The sequence below is a fragment of the Sorghum bicolor genome, chromosome 5 (genome assembly GCF_000003195.3).
Source record: "Sorghum bicolor cultivar BTx623 chromosome 5, Sorghum_bicolor_NCBIv3, whole genome shotgun sequence".
Lineage (NCBI taxonomy): Eukaryota > Viridiplantae > Streptophyta > Magnoliopsida > Poales > Poaceae > Sorghum > Sorghum bicolor.
This window is the reverse complement of record NC_012874.2, coordinates 70,188,591-70,212,670: the sequence shown is the minus strand read 5'-3', so window position 1 is coordinate 70,212,670 and position 24,080 is coordinate 70,188,591. Positions and strand designations below refer to the sequence as shown.

The 24,080-nt window shown below is 41.7% G+C and overlaps 3 protein-coding genes across 7 annotated transcripts; all 3 read right to left on the bottom strand.

Moving 5' to 3' along the window:
• LOC8070231 lies at positions 1,734 to 4,218 on the bottom strand. Its single transcript, XM_002449942.2, has 2 exons — positions 4,055 to 4,218; positions 1,734 to 3,686 (listed from the first exon to the last, which is right to left on the bottom strand). Exon 2 carries the CDS (start codon positions 3,635 to 3,637, stop codon positions 2,045 to 2,047), a length of 1,593 nt encoding a protein of 530 aa, XP_002449987.2. The 5' UTR covers positions 3,638 to 3,686; positions 4,055 to 4,218; the 3' UTR covers positions 1,734 to 2,044.
• LOC8070230 (splicing factor U2af large subunit B) lies at positions 7,619 to 13,119 on the bottom strand. Of its 5 annotated transcripts, none has more exons than XM_002449941.2 (11): positions 12,928 to 13,119; positions 11,641 to 11,894; positions 11,349 to 11,441; positions 10,882 to 10,955; positions 9,843 to 9,919; positions 9,688 to 9,729; positions 9,559 to 9,618; positions 8,846 to 9,466; positions 8,620 to 8,755; positions 8,205 to 8,272; positions 7,619 to 8,092 (listed from the first exon to the last, which is right to left on the bottom strand). In XM_002449941.2, the coding sequence occupies exons 1-11, from the start codon at positions 13,000 to 13,002 to the stop codon at positions 7,955 to 7,957; spliced, it is 1,638 nt and encodes a 545-aa protein (XP_002449986.1). In that variant the 5' UTR covers positions 13,003 to 13,119; the 3' UTR covers positions 7,619 to 7,954. The 5 variants fall into 5 exon arrangements, with proteins under 5 accessions (XP_002449986.1, XP_021317107.1, XP_021317108.1 ...); XM_021461432.1 differs by having other exon boundaries at positions 10,882 to 10,958; positions 12,928 to 13,093; XM_021461433.1 differs by lacking the exons at positions 11,641 to 11,894; positions 12,928 to 13,119 and adding an exon at positions 10,095 to 10,242 and having other exon boundaries at positions 11,349 to 11,402.
• Positions 17,266 to 18,736, bottom strand: LOC8085983 (acetylserotonin O-methyltransferase 1). Its single transcript, XM_002451226.2, has 2 exons — positions 17,821 to 18,736; positions 17,266 to 17,711 (listed from the first exon to the last, which is right to left on the bottom strand). Exons 1-2 carry the CDS (start codon positions 18,607 to 18,609, stop codon positions 17,409 to 17,411), a joined length of 1,092 nt encoding a protein of 363 aa, XP_002451271.2. The 5' UTR covers positions 18,610 to 18,736; the 3' UTR covers positions 17,266 to 17,408.

The following is a 24,080-nucleotide window of genomic DNA, read 5'->3' as shown; positions in this document are numbered from 1 at the left end:
GACCTATCAAATCCTTGGATAGCCTGTATGGGTGGCTTCAGATGTGCAGGGTAGGAGTTTATAACTGATGGGTCAAAATTAAGGCGAGTGCTATTCTGCACCATAGTCCTTATAAAAATGCTTCTTGCGTTGGTCATTTGATACCCGTTGTCTTTTGCTTCGCTCGTGAGTGTGTCCTGTGGAATAGTTTGAATGTCAGGATTGTAGCACTTCCTCCTACGTGTTCTTCGCTCACGTGTGTCCTGTGCAGCACGCAGTTTGAGTGTCACAATTGTAGCGCTTCCACCTACGTGATCTTCGCTCTCCTGCTTCTGCTCCTGCCAGTGTTCTGATGGTGTCTGTCAGTGTGACAAAATATAATGACTCGATTAAATGTTCAACCGAACTTTTGGATAAACTAGAGTATTGGATGATTCCCGATCATGACTCAACATATAATTCTATTTTATTCATCCAACGTATTTTAATTTTTAACAACTATCTCCTTGCTTACGATTGATTTAATAAAAGTGTTGGTGTAAAATATGGAAATATAAAAGGGTCTATGTGTAAAACTATGAAGATAAGAATAGAGAGAGTCAGGGCTAGCCGGCTAGGCGATTGAGCCAGCCAGAAGCTTCCCCAATTCCAACAAAAAGTAATCTCCTGCTAAACCCATATACAAATTTTTGATTAATGGAGCTATGAAAACATAATAATAAATACCTCTGAAGTTCATTTGTGCTCTTTTCAAGGGCACGGGCGGATCATGTATGCCCGAGACCTGAAAATGTTGCTCTAAATCCATATATTGGTATAGGTATATGTTACACAAGTTTCTCTATTTGTGCATGAGAAGCTCTTCTCCATGACTTCACATGCAACTCTTTCATCACAATCAATGTATAAAGTTAGACACCGGGTGTCAATGTAAATTTGATGTCATATATTTGACACCTCCTAGCAGGCGCTACTAAACTGATTTCTAGATAGATTATGCAGAACGTAAATATAAATTTTACAATTCATATATACACAAACTAGTAGCTAGCAAGATCAAGGATCAAGCAGCTCAGCATTATGAATTCTTTATAATGCATAAAGGTGTGGATGCACATAGCATGCATGCAAAGAAGCACGCACGTTCACTACCTTACACTGAAAGCAGTAGGTACAACATAAAGAATCCTTGGCCTTTTTTGGATAATAAAATTAATATGGAAGCCCATACTGTCTAAGCTTTATGGGAAAGTTAAAACTATAACTACTAAATAATCACTATATCAAGTATACAATCTCATAGATTAAAGCGCGCATTCACGACGAGGAATGTTTATCATGGTTCTGTACTCTCCCAAAAATATTCAGTGCTATTATGTCTTTTTCTACTTATCCAATAAAGCTCCAGTTATTTCAGTTGTGCATTAAAAGGATTGGTTATTCTAAGAAAAGAAAACAAATAGGACAAAAGTCCCAAAAGAAAGAAAAAGTATCCAAATCCTTATTTTCAGATTAGGGAGGTATGTTATCCCCAAGGAGCAAATGTAGAACTAGATCTTCACCATCAGTCATCACCCTTTATTATCAGTTTATCACCATCGTTCTTATCACTCATTTCATTCACTGCACTCATATGCACATATGACTTGATTGTATGACTAGTTTGTGGTTCATCAGGCCTGTAGAATGCTGGTGGTCTTCATCAAGAGTTCGAATTCGGTATTAATTTGGCTAAAAGCAAGGATATGCGTGTATTTGAATAGGGCAATATATAATTCAGGCACAAGGATAAACTATGATAAAATCCATGTGGGAATGTTAGCATGGAAATTCAGGAAGAAGGGCAAACTATGATCAAATTAAAGTTGTGGCAGATGGGCGACATCATACATTGCACACATAGGTTATGACAACATATACACACTTGGTCTCAGGGCAGAGCCACAATCAAATTAAAGTTGTGGCCACAGCCACACCTTGACTACGCCGGATGTTTGTACTATAGCATTTCAGTTCCATTTCGCTGCACATGTTGACTACGCACGGACAAATTTGCTAATATATATCATAAAGATTTCTTGATTGACAAGAGTGTCCCTATGATCCCAACAAGTGCACCGATGCCGGTGACAAACGCAGCAATGGTTTTCTTGTTTTTGTAATAGAACGCATAGACCTTGGCCTCCTTCCACTTGCTCTCCTTGTAAACCTCGATCTGTGCCATGACACGGTCGTAGGATCTTCCATGGCGCATATTCCGAAGATTAGTGAAGAACCGGAGTGCCTCCTCGTCGGTGAGGCCTCCTCCTCCCTGCAGGAGACCACTCACCCGTAGCTCGTGCACGTCCTCCTGCCTATGTGCCAAGTTGGCCAGGAGCAAGAGGTAGGAGCAGACAGCAGAGTCTTCGACTGCCGCTTTTGAAAAGCTTTTCACCATGCATAGCTCCAGAGCTGCCATGTTGAGGAGGTAGCTTGCACGGTCACGGTCCAGTGTCAGGGGCGCCATGGAGAGCTCCGCGAAGAGGGTCCCTTTCTGGCTGAGGCCCATGTCTATGAGCTCCATTGACTCGTTGGCCGTGATCGTGATGCCAATCTTGGCAAGCTCAAGTGCACTGACGGAATCCGATTGGCCCTTGGGTCTCACTGTCCGATCGGAAGTGTACCTGCTCCTTCCTACAGTGTAGTAGTGGAGGAGGCCAAGGAGATGTGGTGGTCTGTAGCTATTATCCAAAATGAACACAGGATCTTCTTCTTTGGGAGGCTTACGGTCCTGCAGATATTCTTTCAAAATAGCCATGAAGCGATGCAAGGGCACGGGCCTGAACCTCATCACCACCTCAACCACCTTCCATGGAAGCTGGTTCTCGAGCAGCTTGATGTCATGATGGATGTTGCTGCGGTTAAAGCTCAGGAAACCATGCAAGCTGTTATCTATTTTTTGGCGACTCCGCATACTCATGTACTGCACCAAAAAGCAAGCGTCAACGAACATCATATCTCGGAAGTCTACACAGCTGATACCTGCCATCACATCCTTGTCGTAGAGGCAGCGAACATTGTCCGCTATGGAGGCGACTGCAGCATACATCTCCTCCAATAGGTGTCCAGATTCCTTGACGCAGCATATGGCAGCCATGTGCTTCACCTTCTCTGCCTGCTTGAGATGGTCTCGGTGGTGGTGGTAAGGGCCGATGGCCACAATCCTTGGCACGGTATAACTTTCACCGATAGTATCTCCAAGTCCGGCAGGGTATCTATGCATCTTCTCTGCCATCAGGTTTATATCAACCTTGAACGCGTGCTCTACTTGATTGAACACATTTGTAGCATAGCTGTCGTTGGAGACGACAATCCTTGTTTCCAATTTCTGCGGATCCACAACCTCATGCCGATTCTGCCCATCAACGACGATAGCCTCAGGCGACAAGTTATGCCGTGAGGCTGAAGAGTAGTTGTACTCAAACTCAACCAGTTGCTTTTCTCCGATCGATTCAGGCACATATGCCTGGGGACAGGTACCAAATATGTCGCTGGATGCATACTCCAGAGGGAGGCCAACAGCTGGAGCCCAAACTTCAGCAGCTGGTTCTTCAACGGTCCAGTTTGCTAGCTGAAACTCGCAAGAAGGTCCCCATGCTGCAGCAGGTTCCATTACCATATGATCACACCGTATGTTAAGCTCACTGAATTTGATGCAGCAATAAGCCCTGCACCAAAACAATTGGAAATAGTGAAGTGTGAAAAAACAGAACTACAAATAACACATCAGGAGGACTACCTATCTATCTATAGACACATTAAGTGTCATAGCATGTAGGGGAAGAAAACATATACATAAGGATACAAAAATCATATAGGTAAGTTCATCACAACATGTAGAGATGGCATTAGAAAATGAACTGAGAGAGAGCCCGGACACATATATAAGAAATTTTCGTGAGTTTTATGTATCTGAACTTCGTGCTTTCTCTTGTCATTTTCTTATAGGTACTAAGCATGGCTTGGCGCACTAGTATATATATACTAATTATGCTCAATAACACATCAAACGAAGAGAGAAAAACAGACTACTTACTGTTAGTCTGTTACAACCAGGCGGAAGAAGCACAGCCTTTAATTATATCTTGTGGACGGTACAGTGGACGGATGGACGCTAGCTCTTCTTATATAGATACAGAGCTTCGTCAAATTCTTAAGGCCGAATGTCGTCACATCTGTCATTGCCTAGTTGGTCGATAATGAAAAACGTTTATGTATATATAGTTCGGTCGCGATGTATGCACGCAAGCACATTATTGTATGGTTGGTGCTGCTATATATATTTGCTCTCACTCACGACGAGATCTACGGCTACCAACCGCCAACCAGCCCACATTCTATCGAGGCATCGAGCTACTGAGAGTCCATTATGGACACATGAATGAAAAACACCACACACTACTCTAACTGTAAAGAAAAGAAGAGGGTATATTTTATTGTTATTAGTGGTTTTAAAGATAGTGAGTGTCCTTTTATTTATCAACTTGATCTTAAAATTAATAAAGCTTCCTTACATAGTATTGCATTACGAAATAATAAGGGTTCTTTACATACCCTGCGTGACAGTACTACTCTGTACCCGTAAAGAAAATCGTTTTGGACAAGGTAATAGACATAATAAAGTTTTCTTTACAAGATGGATATCATGTGTGGCTGACCTGAAAATGTTTGCTCTACATCCATATGTTGGTACAGTCGTACGTATAGATATACGTTACACCAATTTCTCTATTTGTGCTTAAGAAGCTCTTATCCATGACTTCACATGTGCAACTTTTTTTTTAGGAATCAAGAGGAGCCAGTGCCTCCTAATGCAAATTTATTAAAACAAAACAAGGGCAAAGTACAGAATTACAGAAGTTGGGAAAGCAAGAAGCAAGAATTCGGAGGAGGAGAAGGTTCAGGAAACATAAAATGTGAAACTAAAATTAGATACCAGGTGTGCACTACTGGAAACGCGTCCTTTGCCGAGAGCCTGAGGCTTTGCCGAGAGCCTGAGGCTTTGCCGAGGGCCACATCTCGGGCACTCGGCAAAGGACACTCTTTGCCGAGGGCCAGCCCCAAGAGCCCTCGGCAAAGACTGGCCCTCAGCAAAGAGGCCTTTGCCGAGGGCCAGGCCCTAGGCAAAGAAAGACCCTCGACAAAGACAATCTTTGCCGAGGGCCATGGCCCTCGGCAAATTTGGCCCGTTGGGTCACGACGGCCGAGGCTCGTCAGTCTTTGCCGAGGGACGGCCGTTAGGCCCTCGGCAAAGTTTTTTTAATCCCATATTTAGACCCAAAATTATTTTTTGAGTAAAGTCCACTACTGGTTCCTAAACTTGTGCTGTCGTGTCATCCCGGTCTCTAAACTCACAAATCGATTGTTTAGGTCCTCAAACTTGTTCATCTGTGTCATCTCGGCCCCTAAACTTGTTCAATTATGTCATCCCGGTCCCTAAACTTAGAAATCATCCGTTTAGATCCTCAAAGTTGTTCAGTTGTGTCATCTCGGTCCCTAAGCTTGGTTTTGAATCTCATTTGGGTCAAAACAAAGCGATCTAACAACTCTATATCAAAAAATAATTCATAACATTTTCATATGAACTCAAATGAAGACAAATTTTATACCAAAGTTATAGTCCTCAGCACAATCTACAACTTTGTAGTTGAAAAGTTTTTTATTTAAAGTCGTTTAGTGTTATAAAATTTGATTTTAAATTTTAAATTTTAAAATCTATAAACTTATAAAAAATATTTTGGGAACCTAAACGATTTTAATTTAAAAACTTTTCAACTGCAAAGTTGTAGATCATGTTGCTGCCTACAATTTTGATATAAAGTTTATCTTCATTTGAGTTCATATGAAAAAGTTATGAATTATTTTTCAATATAGAGTTTTTAGATTCGTCCTGTTTTGACCCAGATAAGACTTAAAAACAAGTTTAGGGACCGGGATGACACAATTGAACAAGTTTGAGGACCTATATGGAAGATTTTTAAGTTTAGGGACCAGGATGACACAACCGAACAAGTTTAGGTATCTAAACGGTCATTTTGCGAGTTTAAGGACCGGGATGACACATCCGAACAAATTTAGGGACCGCTGATGGACTTTACTCTTATTTTTTTATAAATAGTCTTTGCCGAGGGCCACATGCCAGGCTCTCGGCAAAGACCCCCTTTGCCGAGGGCTGGGCTAGGCCCTCGGCAAAGATTTTTTTTTATTTTTTGTTTTTTAGCCATCTTTTTTGTGGTGCCACAATACATTCTTTTGAACCTAATTTTAAAATTTGGTCCAATTTTGAATCTTTTTATATATTTTCTTAATTTATTTCATTTTTTTGATTTTTTCGGATATTTCAAATCTGAACTGCAGGTGCATGAAATAATGCAATGTAGTATTTTGAAAAATATTATTCATGGTGTTTGGTGTATGTTGAGTCCCTATCTAGGAACTCGTATCAAGTTTTTTGGCCTCTGGCCCTCGGCAAAGCATGCTAGTCCAGTAGTGGTGGATGTAAATATGGTAAGTCATATTTTGACACCTCCACCTAGCAGGCGCTACTAAACTGATTTCTAGATAGTTTATCCAGCACGTAAATATAAAATTTTACAATTCATATGTATACAAACTAGCTGGCTAGATAGAAGCTCAGTGCAGGCAGCTCAGCATAGTGAATTCTTTATATAATGCACAAAGGTGTGGATGCACGTTGCATGCATGCAAAGAAGCACGCACCTTCATTACATTACACTGAAAACGGTCGGTACAACCATAAAGAATCATTGGCTTTTTGGATAATAATAAAATTAATATGGAAGGCCATACAGTTCAGCTTTGTGGGAAAGTTAAAACCATATCAAGAACACGAGCTCATAGATGAGAGCTCACATCTGCATTATGTTTGGGCATTATGGTTGAATATAAATGATATGGTACTTAACAAAGCCAAATCTTTTTTTTTAGAGTACTGGAGGGGCTTTCGCCCCTGCAGAGATCGATTTATTAAAATAAAGGTTCACAACTTACAAAAACAGAAGAAAAGATGGGTGACTTACTGAATCCAATATCGGCGCCTGCTGCATAAGGAGGAGCAACCCACGGTCGTAGAATTTGGAAGACTTGGATCATCGCAATATTATCTTTGCGAAGTTTGGATTGAACTTTAGAAAAATCGTATATCGATGTTTAGTTTGTTTCCTTTGTTAGCTGTGCCTGTGCTCGCCAGATGTGGGATCAACCATGTTGCTTGTTGCCTTTTTATATCTCATTGATGTGCGTCCATTACATTACACTGAAAGCGGTCCGTACAACATAAAGAATCCTTGGCCTTTTTTTTGGATAATAATAAAACTAATTTTGAAGCCCATGCAGGCTCAGCATTGTCGAAAAGTTAAAACCATAACTACTAAATAATCACTATGTCGAGAATACGATCTAACAGATGAAACCTTGTACATGAATCGTTTAGAAGTTTACATACATTTTAGGTTAATTGTAAGACCTGCCTTCGAGAAATAAGGACATGTTCTGTTTGCGAAAGCATAAAAAGTTACTAAGAGATGATTCCCTGCTTTACCAAGTCATGCGTCACACAAAAAAAATTAGTGATGCACAATGCACGAAGAATATCCATCTCCTTTTTATGATATTCCTAGCTTGCTGCAACAGCCAGCCAAATTGCCCATACAAGTATAAACAAGAAATCCAGCGGAAACTATAGTCAAATAAGATACAGATTTGCTTCAAAAAAACAAGATACAGAACAAAGGAACAATTCAAACACAGAAACCTATTCTTCCAATGTTTCACAAATCACAACAGGTGGCTTAGCAAAAATCCAGGGCAATCAATACAGGTTCAGCTTAGATGAGAGACCCTTCATCTTTGCTGCGATTAAACAAACAGGTAGCGACGAGCCAGAGACCAACTACTGCTATAGTTCAGGAGGTTTTCATCCATCATATTCCCCATTGGCAAACTTGTCCTCAGCATAGCAGACAGCGACCACAGGGTTCCCACCAAATTTCCTTCCATGCAATGCTGTCTTTGCTTTGGCCGCACCATCGATATCTGCATATTCCAGGAACACCTGCAATAGGAAATGTCATGCATCAGAGATAATAACTCAATAGAATGCAAATGTTTGTGCAAAGTTTTGAGAACCTCTCTAGTTAGTACAACTCAAGAGTTAAAAGACTCACCTTCCCAACTCCTGCGACTGGCTGTCCGCTGGGGTCAGGACGTGGGATGATGACTTTCACCAAAGTACCTGATGAAAAAATATTTGGGAACAAAATAACAGGTCTAAACTTCAAGTTCTAAAGAAATAAATAAAGCTACAGGATTCAACTATGGGTAAAGACAAGCAGAACATGGATGTGGAAATAAGACATTGTTCAGTGGGTGATCAGTGGCCTCAATGTAGCAACCAAAACAAGAGAGTAAATGATACTCCATTCCAAATTATAAGGCGTTTTAGCTTTTCTAGATACATTGCTTTCACTATGTGTCTATGCATAGTATATATCTAAGTGCATAGCAAAAACTATGTATCTAGAAAAGCTCAAACATGTTATAATTTGGAATGGAGGGAGTAATAAGCGGCTGATAATATACCATATTTGCCTGCTTCTAGCCTCATGTCTTCCATAATGTCCTCATATTCTTCATCATCTTTCAATTCATCTGCTGTTACCACCTGGGTGAGGCAAACAACCTTTGTAGGGAGCGCCCCAACTTGATACACAAGTTTCTGTTTACAAAGGGTATATCAGGTACAGAACACTAGAACAGTCAATGTAAAACCTAATTGGCAAAGAGAATAAATATAGTTGGTTTATACCTGTAACTGCACCTGTTGCTGTGCCTGCAATAGGATACTTTCCTGCTCTGGTCTGGGCTGAGATGCCCCCTGGTTTGCTCGTCTGACAGTAAGGGTTTTGTCACCCATCTTGATACCATTTAGTGCAGCACAAGCAATGTCAGTGACAGTGAGGTCCTGGTAAACACAGAATGCATAGCCTTTTGAGTTACCGGTTTCCCTGTCCTTCACAAGATCAAACCCTCGAAGAGGACCGAATGATTCAAGCAACTCCCGAACTTGAGCTTCAGTGAAGTAATACGGAAGGCCACCCACAAAAATACGGTCCGGACCTTCTAGCCCTCCAGTAGATCCTGCTGTTAGGCCAACTGCTGCAAGATTCAGATTGGGGCTTGGCTGGCTTGGGCCCAGTGCAGCTGCAAGGGAAGGGTTGTAATCTGTTGGCCTTCTGACCTTCACAGGCGCCCCTTCAAACATAATGCCATCCAGGGCCATTGCATTGCTTGCTTCCTCAACTGATCTCATCTCCACAAAAGCAAATTTCTTGTCATGATTTATGTATACATTGAGAACAGCGTCACCTGGACCAGCAGTGTTTCCACCAATAGCAGCCATGACTTGATTAAAGTAAACTGCCACTGTCTGTAGAAAAAAGGAGAGAGAGAAATTGAACAAACAGTCGCAAACAATGCGTGCACCAGTGTTGCAAATTAAGTGACTTCAAGTATATGGACCTGTTCGTTAGCAGATGGAGGAAGGCCGCCGACATAAACACGCCGAGCATGACGAGTAGCCTGAAAGGAAATGGTGTTGGTACAATTTTTATCGATAACTGCAGAATATTAAGAACTAGAGAACCATACCTGTTGAGTCATTGCTTGTGGCTGGATGACAAGGGGGTTGAACTGATTCAAACAAACGCACAATCACAAAACAACAAAGAGTAGTCCAGGCATAATAAAAATAAAAAAGGAGTGAAGGTTTTTACTAAATAGAAGACATGGAAGAAAGGAATTACCTGCCCAGCAACACCAAAAGGGAGCATGTTTGGAAACATGCCGCCAATGTTGGGAAGGGAAGTGCCTGGTAACTGACCTGCAAGACATCAATAAATTTCTAGTAGGAAGCATAATCAATTAGCAATTAGTAAGGTATTGTTCCTAAAAGGCTTGTATAGATCAAGAACCAGCTATGCAGTAATCATGCCAAAGATTTAACAACATACGTGCAAGGACAGGTATAAATATGTAATAATCATGAAGCTAGTAACCTAGTACTAGCTAGTTGAAGATGAACAGGACGATATCAAACCGGCGCACTGATTCTTCCTTGTACATTAAAGCTACAGTAGGCAGCTCATTCCACTGGCAGAAGTGGGGCAAGTGACCCAAGATTGGCTTGTTACCATACATGGTTGCCTTCTTACCATACACATACACAAAACAGACAAACAACAAAGAACAAAAGCAGAAAATTTTGCTCAGTTATCAGATAAGCAATGGTAAAATGTAAACTTAAACTTATTTGTACGAGAAGACATTATCGCACAAAAAAGAGTATCCCCAGAAGATACTTGCTTCTACGGAGAAACAATCACTTGTGGGCACTCTCTCTTAATGTATACCTTTTTACACAAGTGTTTTTTCAAGCATCCAACAAAAAGTTCTAACTAAAGGTCTAGAACAATTAGTCCCTTTTACTATATCCTTGCATTTCACCTTAAGGGTGGACCATCCAAGGTGGATCCTACTAGGCATATTTGCACAATTCTGTATTGATGTTAGGGGTATATGGTAACTACACGAGAATCTACTGGAGATGATTTATCAAGGAATAGAGAGCTTTGTAGTGCCAAACATTATTCAGTGTTAACCGATATTGAATCAGAAGTTAGTATTGGAAGGTGATATGACGGAAACGTAGTAATAGCGGTTGACGTGACTACATTATAGCATCATGATGAAAAGGAGTGGTTGGCAAGTCTTAAGTACAAATAAACTAAACAAAACTGCAAAGATGAAAACATAAAATATTTAACTTAAGAGATGAGAGCATACTTGGGGTTGGAATAACTGGAAATGGTGAACCCATGGCTTGTGGGGGTGGTGCATCGAATCCACTAACTCGCTTGCTGCTTCAATAAAATTTGTATCAGTTACTACTCACTAGTGATAATCTTATGTTAAAGTGGAAACTGGAAACTGAATACCAAAAGAGAAAACTGATCACATATATAACAAAGAGATAGATGCCATCTATTAAATCTTCAATTAGCATATTCAAAACATGGCTCAAATAAGTTTTGAAAAGGATAAGAGTCGATACAAGAAATGATGACAAAAGAAAACAAAAAAACACAATATACGTCAAAACAACAAATATGCAAAGGTACACTTGTTTCAATGAGCAACTTCAACGTGATAATAAGTATAAAAGAGGAAGGGGGAGCAGGAATATTTATCTGGATATCAATCTCACCAAAATGTAAAAAAAAATGTAGTACTTAGGAACTTCACTTTCATACCTTCTTGAACGTGACCTAGATCTTCGATCTCTACCCCTTGAACGAGACCGAGAACGATGCCTACGATGTCCATCTCTGTCACGTTCTCTTCTCCTGTTTTTAGTATTTTTCAAAAAAAAACACAAGAAATCAAATAAAACAGATGCAAGTCACTCACTAAAAACTGCCGTCTGCAGAACATATAAATGAAAAACATCTCATGCATCCACAAGAACAAAAGTGGACATTGTTACAATTCGCAAACATAATACTGTTTTGCATAGCGTAATAAGGTGCATGTTAACAATCGCACCTTTCAGAATCACGGCCTCTGTGATCATCAGGACGGTCTCGCGGTTCCCGTCTTTCACGGTGATGCCTACTTTGGCGATCCTTGTCTCTGTCCCGATCCCTGTCCCTATCCCTATCTCTATCTCTATCACGATCCCTGTCTCTCCCTCTATCTCTGTCACGGTCCCTGCGACGATCTCTGTCCTTGTCTTTTTCTCTATCTTTCTCCCTATCCTTGGATTTCGACGAGCCATCATCATGAGGTTGCGTTTCACCCTAGAGATAAGAGTATGTAGCAATATTAGCTTGTTGTTACCACCACAGCAACCAGGCTAAAAAGAAAAGCAGCTTGACAGTTTGGTGGCAAAGTAAATGTAAAAAGAGTTATGAGCTATTGAAATCAAAGAGATCTGCAGTCGGCACATCCACACACACACACACACACTAGTTTCAGCCAACTTAAGGAACCTGGGATGGCTGCCGCAAGTGGGTAGGTGAATTATTGAGGAAATTTCAGTTGACATCTACAGCAAAGGCACAGCAATGCCTTGTTTAGTTTCCAAAAATTTTCAAGATTTCCCATCACATCGAATCTTTATACGCATGCATGGAGCATTAAATGTAGACGAAAACAAAAACTAATTGCACAGTTTGCCTGTAATTTGCAAGACGAATCTTTTGAGCCTAGTTACTCCATAATTGGACAATAATTGTCACATATAAACAAAAAGTGCTACAGTAGTCAAAGCCAAAAATTTTCGCGAACTGAACAAGGCCCAGTCTCACTTCCTATCTGATTTTGAGCGCAAAAGCTCAATCAATAGTGAAGCTATGTGAACCACTCAGCACATCCCAAGGCTCAAATCCGAACCAATCGACGTCTCCTGCTAGACAAGCAGTGGGCATTGCTAATTTGCAATGGATCTGTCAGCACCACTGAAAACCCTACCTTGACAATAACTATAAGCTACCCAGCAGAGAATCACACGTTATAAACCAAATCAGGCCACCCCAGTCCCCATATACATGCACCCGAAACGAAACGGGCAGAAATTCGCGCATCAGCCCCACCGCGTCCGCACCAATCCGCCTCGCCCCCTAGATTCCCCCCGCCCAAACACCACGCCGCCGACATCTCTAACCCGAAACTGAACCACGCGCGAGGCGCCGCCGCCGCCGGCAGGGACAGATCGGGGCGAGCCGAGCCAGGCCGACGCGGAACGGGGGGCGGACGCCCGGACCGCAGGCAGAGAGATCGGGTCACCACGCAAGGCAAGGATCAGGGGAGACACGGGGGACGGACGCTCACCTCGGCTCGGACGACGTCCTCGACGCGGTCCCCGCCCTCACCCCCGCCGCCGCCGGTGGTGGGGTCGTCGGCCATCTCGTGCGCCGCTGCTCTAGGGTCGGGAGGGGAGGGTTTGGGGGGCTTTCGCCGGCTTGCTCGGGAGCTTCTTCGGCCCGGGATCTGCTTGTTTTGTTTAATTTAATAATAACGCGAGACGAGAGGGATGCCGCGGCCTCTTTTTGCTCCTAGCGGCCCGTGCACGTGATGGGCCTTGCGAGGTCGCAGTCGACCACGCCGCGTGAAACGCAAGTTTTTTTTTTTCTTTTTTGGTATATAGGCCTAGATGGGCCTTTAAAAGCACGGTCAAGAGCCTGATTGTATCTGGAAGAGAAAAGGTGTGTTTTTTTTTTTTCCTGATCATGATTCGGGATTTCTATTCATCTATCGGTTGTTGTTTTGTCTTTTAATCAATCAGTTTTCTATGGCTGTGATTTTGTTGTCATTCGTGCTATCTTGGGACAATACTAGATATGTTTCCCTACAAGGTAGAACCATAAATTTGTACAGACTTTTTTTTGGAATAGTGCTTGTATGCAGATATGCAATGTGAAAATGTGGGGAAAAAATGGTTGGATCCTGATAAATAAGTATAGCACTGCTTGAGCACGTTGCCATTTGTAAATGAAATGAGAATTCAGTAATCTGTTTCAGTATCTGGTTCATTTGTCAGTTGTTCTTTTATTCAGTTTCAGTTCTGTTTTTTTTTAGTGTCAATGGTTCAATATTTATGTTATTTAGAAAGCTTGCTTTATCGGAGTTAAATAAAACTTGTTACCTAGTACCATTGCCATTTATTTTTTGAGTGTAGTCTTTTGTGTTATCTTTTAAATTTGTCTTGTATATTTTAGTCGGATGGTTCCATTAACTTGTAGTTTATTTTATGCAGAGGGTAAGTTTTTGGTAATCGGATTCCATTTGTTACTAGTTGTGTCAACGGTTGAGTTTCAGAAGTTGTTTTTTTGTTTAGTCAAGTTATTTCTTCAATGAGTTTTAAGATTTAGTGTTTCGTTTTATTTTTCATTTTCACTTTTATTTTTATTTTTGATGGGGAGCAGAGGTTTAGCTCTGGGAAGAATCCAATGCCCAACTTATGTAGTTGCCAAGGCAAGAGCTGCAACCCCTCTGCTCCTTCTATTTCCCTCCTCTTCTCTCATCTACTAGAGGCAGACAAAGATGTTGTATTCTTTTATGTTTTATTTTCTTCATCCGAGGTGTTTTTAAAAAAAAAATTAAGAACATGCGACGTCTTTGTAGAAAAGATTAAGGCAAGACTTGCCCCCAATGAATCCAATTCATCCTCTAAGTAGAAAAGAAGTTGAGAAGGATGGCATTGATGTTATCAGCAATGTTTTTTCTCTCTCTCCTTGTTTCTATTGGTCAGTTCAACCTAATTTAACCTTTTTAAAGTTCTGTGGATTTTATCCTAGTTGTTCAGACTTTGAGAAAATTGATTTCACTTTGGATGGTTTGATAATTTATTTGGCTTCATATTGTGTTTATTTTTTTAAAAAAATATAGGTTATTCAAAATAACCCCATAAATGCACCTGTGAAATACGCTAACAAAATTCTTGGTGGTTTGGATTCTGCTAAATCATTTGTAAGGGTAAGTATAATTTTTAATTTGTTTTGCTTTCAACTATTCTTAATCCTTAAAAGTTTTGTCTTGGTTTTCTTGTTTCATCATTTTTTTCCTGGCGGTCAAGTTGATTTTTTATGTTTCACATGAGGATGTGATGTATCTCTTTCCTTTCTCTCAAGTGAATGGATCACATCTTGTGGAGATCGGTAGTAGGATGTGATCCACTCATTGTTTGAGATCTGGTTGTTAGCGGTTTTAGTTTTTCAATCACGTTTTTTTATTGTGCTTGGTTGGTTAATTTCTGGTTGTTTTATTGCCCCGTATCTTCTAGATTTTATATCAGTTTGATTTGTGACGTGTCAGTCTTTGGTTGGTTAAAAATCTGGTTGATTTAGTAAAACAAAATCAACTGAAAGTTGCGTAGTCACTCCCATCATGATTTCGTCAAGTCTACGTTTGTTAATGAAAGGCCAAGAGGGCCAAACTGAACTAAAAAAAGGATTCTGTGATAAAAAAAAAAGGATTCTTGCGTATAGCTCTAACAATTAGGAGTAGATTTTAGTTTGTACGACAACTAAAGATATCTAAATATTTTATTATAATAATTTGAAATGTCTAGATCTCTAGATCCAGGATTTCATAGAGAAATAAGGTGCATTTAGAGGGTGTTTGGCATAGGTCCATGCAGTTGTAGATCCAAAAGAACAGCTTTGCTTCTGTTTTTTTTTCCAGCCCAAACGCTCTAGTTCCGTAAACTCTAGATCTGTAAAAAAGATGTGGATCTAGCTTCGAGATCCACCAAAACTATGGGGCACCTCAAAGAGTGCTCTAAAAACTCTAGTTTCATAGAATTAATGAAAATTACTCACTCTATCCTAATATATAAGGTGTAACTACTTGTGTTCATGTCTCATAATATCGGTGTGCTCTATATCTCATGCATTAATGATGTATGTGCTCTGAAAGAGAATTAAATGTGTTTTTGGTTTTTGAACTCGAGGTGGTTATGTCTTATATATTAGCACAGAATACCCATCACTACCTTGTTACACAAACATATCGCTTCGAGTTATTTTATATTCTTTCTCTGTTGCCTCTCCTTTTCGTGTGCTTCTTCAACCGTCACCACACGAACGGGTCCCATCGTTTCGCACCTAGCTCCAGCCCCGATGCACCTAGGTCTGCCCCGGCAAGCGCTCCACCTACGGTAAGGTATTTTTTAATAAGATCTAAAGCAAAGTATAAGAAAAAAAAGAAACTATATAACAGACAAAAAATAAAAGAATAACATATGGATACTTTTCAAACATCCTAAAATATACTATAGAACATCATATGCATACTAAGTGAACTTGATTAAATACACCATAGAATATCACTAAAAATATTATAGAACATCATATATATATTACGTAAACATCACTAAATACATCATAGTATATCATCACATGTACACTAAGGTTATGTTTGACATGGCTCTAAGGAGCTCCGGCTCCGCTAGTGTAGCGCACTGTAGCGGAGCCAGGAGAAGCCTCCCAAGTGTAGCTCTTCTTGCTCATCTCTTGTCTGCGTATGAGTCGGAGCTTTTTTTCTTTTGCTATAAGAGTGTATAGAGCTGCACAGTGTGCAAGGAGGTGGACCTAGAGCTTTCCAAAGCCACACCAAACATTCTAGTGAGATCCTGATAAGAAGAATAAAATAAGTGTTTTAATTGTTCAGCATGAAAAACTATTTTTATAAATAAGAGAATAATATGGTCTATGATTAAAAAGATCTATTTTTGGAGAATTATCATGTGATGTCTATATGTTTTGTTTCTATGAGTTAGTATAAAGTGTGGACTCTTGTATGAAATACTTATAGTTGAAATGAGGAAGGTTTAGACCTTTTAAAAATTGCGTCAAAAGTGTTGATGATTGTTAGTTCTAGCGGAAACCTTAAATTCGTTAAGTCCCAAATCATAGTGGACAATGCTCTTTTGACATTTAAAATTTAACAAAAATACCTAAGCACTTATATTACGTTTTTGCATAGTTGTTTGCATCAAAGCGAGTGCTTGAGCTTGGTAAAGGTTGTATGTTTGTGGAGTATTGCTTTGCTCTCATAAAAATTGTCCGAGCCTCGTCCCTAGAACACGTCAATAACTTTGTTTGGGCTCTATGTTCGTGCACTGATGTTCAGTGACGAGCTCACCTTGGCATTCGCCTATCCAACTCTCTGGTCACTCCTGGGTCGTGGCAAAGGTTTCTCCCGATCGTTAGGAGTGTCGGCTTGAGGACAGAAGCTTTGGCCAAACCTCAACCCTCTCGTGCTGGAGCAATGGTGGGTTTAAGAAGCGTGCTCATTCTCCGTTGATGTCACTGAGTCAGAGTTTGCGGTCACCACGCGCGTGGGCGACTAGAATGGGCACCAAGCCGCACCCTGCTTCTTTTCTCACCTCGCCGTCCTGTCACGAAGGATCAGAGCCACTCATGTATCCTTCTTCGCCCAGCTCTGTTGCAACCAACGTCGCTCGGCCTACACTATGTGCGCATCAGACTAGAATTTTTTTTGTTTGGGATATGGAAACTGAAAGAGCATATATAGGGAGCCCAACCTACCATCAGAGGGAGAGGGGAAAAAAAAGAGAAATAAAAAAGAGATGAAATTGGAGAAGGAAACGGGAACAAATTAGACACAGATACAACAATATGATTAGGTTGAACGAAAATTTGGATATGCCAGAAATTTTTTGCCTCTTTATTATTATTAGGTATAGCTTGATATAGATATAGATTGACACAAAAACATATAGAAAACCGACAATTACATAGCAGAATTCATCTTTAAGGCAAAATTCATTTCCTCTTCCAATGCAAGTATCAAGGGTAAACCTCGATAACCGAAAGCGGGCCCATGATCGGGGTAATTTTGTAGTCGCTGAATCCAGCATCGACGAAAATCTTCTTCCACTCGTGCTCCTCTCGCCCCACGCCGGTGATGCACGTGAGGAACAAGCTATGCATCTCTTCTGTCTCAGCAACGTTTCTGTCACGACGAGGCCCGGACCCTAGCACCATCTCTGTGATTACCAACTTTCCTCCAGCGTCTCTTGCAGGGATAGCCTCCTTGCAATTCTTAAGAATCTTAACGCAGTTGTCGTCGTCCCAGCAATGCAAAACATACTAATCACACATAAAACATATTAATCATTAGCTCTGCTAGTTATAATAACTATATATTGTTAGTAGCAAAAAGGGTCGACGTACGCTGACACAACACGTACTTAATTACCTTGAGTAAAACAGCATCGGCTGGTGGAATGGACTCGAACATGTCTCCGGCAACAAACTGCACATCATCACCGCCACCAGCGGCGACGGGGGCGTCGGCAACGACGTGGGGCAGATCCATGACGGCGCACTTGATGCCCGGGAACGCCGCCGCAATGGCCTTGGCGAAGGAGCCCTGGCCGCCGCCGACGTCCACCAGCGAGGTGAGCCCGCGGAAGACGTCGGCGTGGCCGCCGAGAACGGCCTCGATCAGCAGCTGGCTCTCGATGAAGGCGGAGACGATCATGGTGTCGTTGTCGGCGTTGGCTGGGTCCCACCGGGTGCGGCCGTGCGTGAGCTCGAAGAGCGACTTGGGGGCCTCCGGCCCCGGCGCCGTCCGGAGCCACGTGGGCATGTCGAAGAACGGGGTGAGCGAGACGGGCCCGCAGTCGAAGCGCACCATGTTGGACAGGCCGCGCGGGCCGACCACGAGGCTGGACGCCGCCGTGAGCGCGTACGACGACGCCACCTCCTCGCCGCCGTCCGCGGCGGTGGCTCTGAATAGCCCCGACGTGGTCAGCAGCTTCATCAGGCACCGCAGGTCGGCGAGCCTGGACTCGTGCACCCCCGTGTCGGCGGCGATCTCGGCGAGGGTGGCGGCGCCGCCACGGCCGTGGATGGCGTCGGGGATGGCGAGCTCCACGGCGCATTTCAGCGCCATCGTCTTGATGTAGCTGAAGACGTGCTGGTAGACAAGGGCGAAAGCTCCGACCATGTCCTCACCCTCTTGCTCGCCATGGACGAACGCCATTCCTTCTCCTTCGCTAATAATTGGAGTCTTCAACTACGTACGTACTGCTCTCAACTACGACTGTAGCTAGCTTGTTTGTGTCGTGTTTGTGCTGTACTAGCCAATACAATACGCTGGTACTTATAGGGAGTCTGGCCTTTGTGTTGGAAATGTCTTTTTTTTTCTCCTGGATGTCTACCATTTTAAAGCATATGAAAATTGAAGCCTTATAACGACTATTACTCCAAAGACATCTTAAAGGATATGAAAAATTCAAACCTTAGCTTATAACAACTTTCAGTTTAGAATAATAGAGTAATATTCAACACAGTTGCGACTATTAGTCAGCTAGCTAGCCTGTGTGTCCTTGTCAGAATTTTATACAGCTGCAGGTCCCTACTTCGTGACATCCTAGCTACTAGCGATGGCAAGCCATCCATGCATGACCGTGGACTTGGAGCAGAGACTTTTCCATCAGGTTTGGGTTGGGTCAATAATTCTGCGTTTGTTTAGCAATTCATCGACACCATGGATGCATGGATGATTGCACTCCGTAAGTAGAAATAGCTCCAATCTTATTGGTATGTGTGATGTGTCTACGTCCAGCATTTAGCTGCAGGTTACTCATAGATAAGATTTGGGCACATCTCAGTAACTTCAAATAAAATATTATGAACTAGCTAGTATTTATTTAGGGATCCCAGAGAGCTTATAAAATATATCTCCATCCAACTTCATACATTGAAGCTGATACTTAATTTCTGAATGCAATAAGTTCCAAACAAAGTATTAGTTCTGTCATAGATAAGATTTGAGTTAGCTCAATTAGGTTTGTCATAGATAAGATTTGGGCACATCTCAGTAACTTCAAATAAAATATTATGAACTAGCTAGTATTTATTTAGGGATCCCAGAGAGCTTATTAAATTTACCTCCATCCAACTTCATACATTGAAGCTGAGACTTTATTTCTGAAGGGAATAAGCTCCAAACTTGGAACCTGCTATACAAAGCTAGTATTAGTTCTGGCTAAAACCAGGCAAACTATACAACTCGGAAAATATTAGTCATGATGCATGATGGCAACTGACTGATAATAAACAAAGCCATTGCGTTCGTGGAATAGTTCAAGAGTTTGACCAACAAGAATTGGGTCAAGCCGTCCATCGTGAGCGTGGTCCGTGGAGCAGACTTGTCGATTGGGTCAGGGTTGGTTCATAATTCGTATGTGTCCATGTTCATCTTTTAACAACGACGTGTCTATCACTAACTCTTTCACAACCAGGATCTGATCGTGTACTCCTCCATCCAAGCAAGGCTAATTTTAATTACATTGCCCGCCTAGACTGACTATACCTATCAAATCATTATAATTTTACAAAAAAAAGTTATTGTGATATATACTAGTCCCTTTGTCTAAAAATATCACTTTAAATTTAGGTTAAATCAAACTTTTACTAGGTTTATATTTATAAAAAATACTATTAGCAATTGTATCTCCAGATAGGTTATTAGTTTATTATAAATATATATATGTTTGGCCATTCAAATAATAAGCATCATAATTTTCATTCTTTCGTACAAGGATAGTATTTTTAAAAACTATGATTTTCAGCACAAAGAAATATTTAACTACATAATTTTTTTTTGAAACTGGGTACTTTCGTTACTCATTGGCTAACAAATCTTAGCAACAATTACAGATACACTTTCGGGTAAGGAGCAAGTGACTAAATCCTCACCCTCAGTGCACAAATACCCCAACGCAGTCAGCTTGTGAGCGGCTTGATTACAATCACGACCCACAAACACACACTCATGTCTAAGATAATTTAATCCTAACAGCGACTTAATTTCAGCAATAAGATGGCTGACAACTGAATCATCATATGCCATGGATCTCATGGCTTTTACAACCTCTTGCGGATCCGTTTCAACAATGATCTGACCAATGCCCATATTCACCGCTAACTGTATCCCCTAGAGGCATGCTATGAGTTTTGCATGGAACGGACTAAGGGGGTGATTAACCCTCCCCCTTCCTGTGTTCACCACATCACCATCAGCACCTCTAATGATCACTCCCCAACTGCCACTGTGTGTTTCAGTGAAGAAAGCAGTGTCGCAATTGAGTTTCAGTGTGTTGGTGGTCTGACCCATCTTCTCTGTTGTCGGATTTGATACAAATTTGATTCAGAGAAGTGACAGTAGTGGTTGGTACCTCATTCTCTTTAGCATACTGCTCCACACATCTAGCAAGTAGCATGGGGACCTCTCCGCCTTCCCTTCTCCCTAATTGCATTCTGTTCAGACCAAGTGAACCACAGAGCGATGATCATCAAGATTTTCCTCTTCTGTGTGGCCTTTAGTATAGCATCAACAACTTCCTGGGCGGACCGAATCATCGCCAATTGTGCTCTTTCGGTTTCGAGTCCCAATAATCCCCATAGATGTTCAGCAGGCTGGCATTTGAAGAACAGGTGAGCACCATCATCACCAGTATGATTGCAGACTGGGCATCGGATATCAATTTTCATTCCTCGATTCACCAAATTGCACCGCAAAGGATGACTATTATGAGCAAATTGCCAGATGAAATGCTTTATCTTATTGGGGCATTTTAACTTCCATATTGCTTTCCACAAACTTTGTTGGTTCCTGTTACTACTCCCCTAGTTGCCATTGTTATTTGTACACCGTAATCGATCCTCCCGAGCAACTTTATATGCACTTTTCACACTGAAGACACCATGCTTATCAAAGTGCCAAGCTAGAGTATTCTCTTGGCCCTGATGGATAGGGAGAGCAAGGATTAGATTAGCATCCTTGGCCCAAAAAGTATCGCGAACTAGTTCATCATCCAGTTTTCGGTGTGGGGGGTCAACTAAATCTTTTACTTCAGTTAGGATGGAGTGACGCCTTGGAGTAATCAGTCGCCTAGAAAAATCTCTTGGGATCCAAGGGTCAGACCAAATTTTGATTCCTTCACCATCTCCAACTCTCCATGTCATGCCTTTCTTCACAACATCCAGACTGCCCACAGTATACTTCTCCAGGAGTACGACAGACCAGACTTTGGCTTAGCCTCCAACACAAAAGAATTAGCAAAAATATTTTGCTTTCAAAATTCTAGCACAAAGGGAATCAGGTTGCTGCCACAATCTCCATCCCTATTTCGCTAGCATGGCCATATTAAAGAGGTGGATGTCTCTGAACCAAAGACCCCCCCCCCCTCCTCTTTTGGTTTAAGCATTTGCTCCGTACTCAACCAATGTATTTTGTGCTTCCCTTCCTCGTGGTTCCACCAGAACCGGCAAATCATAGACCCAATTTGGTCGCATAGAGTTTTTGAGAGATCTAAGCATCCCATTGCAAAGGCGGGTATCGCTTGAGCCACAATCTCTTTCCCTGCCCATGACAAGAATTTTTCATTCCAGCCTTGCATCCGTTTCCAAATACGATCCTTCAGATAAGCAAATGTATTCATTTTGGACTTGCCCACATGCACCGGTAGCCCCAAGTATTTCTCATTCATGGTTTCCTTAGTAACCTGCAGCAGATCACAAACCACTCTCTTCTGCTCTACTTTTGTGTTCTTGCTGAATAATATAGCCGATTTTCCATTGTTAATGACTTGGCCTAAACAAGACTCATATATTTGTAGAATACTCTGTAGATGCCTGCAATCCCCCTCATTCGCCCGAATCAAGATTAAAGAATCATCAATGAACAATAAGTGTGAAATGCTTGGTGCACCAGTACAGATTTTAACTTCAGCAATTAAACCATCTTCTTCCCCTTTTTTTAGCAAGGGAGAAAAGGCTTCAGCACATAATAGGAAAAGGTAAGGGGAAAGAGGCCCCCCCTGCCACAACCCTCTTTCTGGCTTGAAGCTATCTGTCAGATCCCCATTCACCTCTACCTAGTACTTGACCGTTGTGACACACTCCATGATCAAAGAGATCCACTTGTTATGAAAACCCATCTTTTGCATCATTGCCTTTAGAAAACTCCACTCCACCCTATCATAGGCTTTGCTCATATCTAGTATAATGGAAGCATAGCCCATATTTCCATCCCTTTTATTATCCAGGTAGTGAGTTAGCTCAATTAGGATGTTATCAGATATTAGCCTGCCCGGAACAAATGCACTCTGGTTTGGGGTTATATTATCATGAAGAATAGCCCTTAATCTATTCGTGAAAACTTTTGACACCACTTTGTAAACCACATTACACATACTGATGGGTCTAAGATCAGTCACCTTTTGGGGTTTTTCAGCCTTGGGGATCACTGAAATAATTGTGTCGTTCCAGCCTTGGGGTCATTCGCCTGCCCACAACACAACTTGTACTTCTTTGATCAGCTGTTCACCGACAATGTCCCAATATTTCTTGAAAAAGATGACCAACATTTCGTCCGGGCCAGGGGCCTTGAGGTCACCAATAGCCTCTAGTGCCATTTTTATTTCGTCTGCCGTAAATTCAGCAGTCAGCAAATTATTCATTTCTATACTAACGCTGAGTTGCACTGCAGCCAGGAGCTGCTGCAGATGCTCCCCACCGTCATCCACACTAGGCCTAAAAAGGGTGGAAAATAGTTAGCAATAACTAAGTCATCCACACTAGACCTGAAAAGGGTGGAAAAATAGTTACAGACTCCATATGGTGGAAAAATAGTTACAGACTCCATATGCAACCAATTCAAATGTGCTCGTTGTCTCCAATAGGGGTCTATTTGTTCCTCCATCCTATCCACCAAGCTGCCTCCTTTCTAACTAAGTCATCACTAATAACCTCCCTTCTCCACTTCTCCAGCTCCTTTTTTGCCCTTTTTAAGTGTTTCTCTAAATCACCTAGAACATTCACACTCTAGTCCTTCAGACTAGCTGCTACCCCACTCAAACTCGCTGTCATACTAGCTTCTCCACTATCATTAGCATCCCAAGCCTCCTCTATCACCCTTCGACAACTCTCCTCCTTAATCCAGCTTGCCTCAAATTTAACCCCCCCCACCACCGCATCTCCTCTAGGGGAGCATCTTTGTTAACAACCCAACTGGTCTATGATTAGAGTGATAAGAATCTCCATTTTTGACTTGCATCAGTAGGAACTTCACTCGCCAACCTAGGTTTGCCACCGCTAGGTCAAGTCTTTCTATTATATGTGTACTGCCCGTAATTTGTTTGTTTCTCCAGGTGAAGATATCACCGAAGAAGCCTAGGTCATCCAACTCACAAGCCTCCAGGACATTTTTGAAACGATCTAAGCAAGCCTGAGATCTTGGAACACCCCCTTCCTTCTCATGATGAAAAAGAATTTCATTAAAATCTTCACGACACACCCATGGCAGCTGCTCGTCATCTTGATCTCTCAACCACACCAACCTTTCCCAAGTCTTATATTTCAAATCAGCTTGGGGTTCACCATAAATCCCTGTATCATGGCATTTGTCCCCGCCGGTCTCCTGGACCTCCAAATCAATGTGATTTT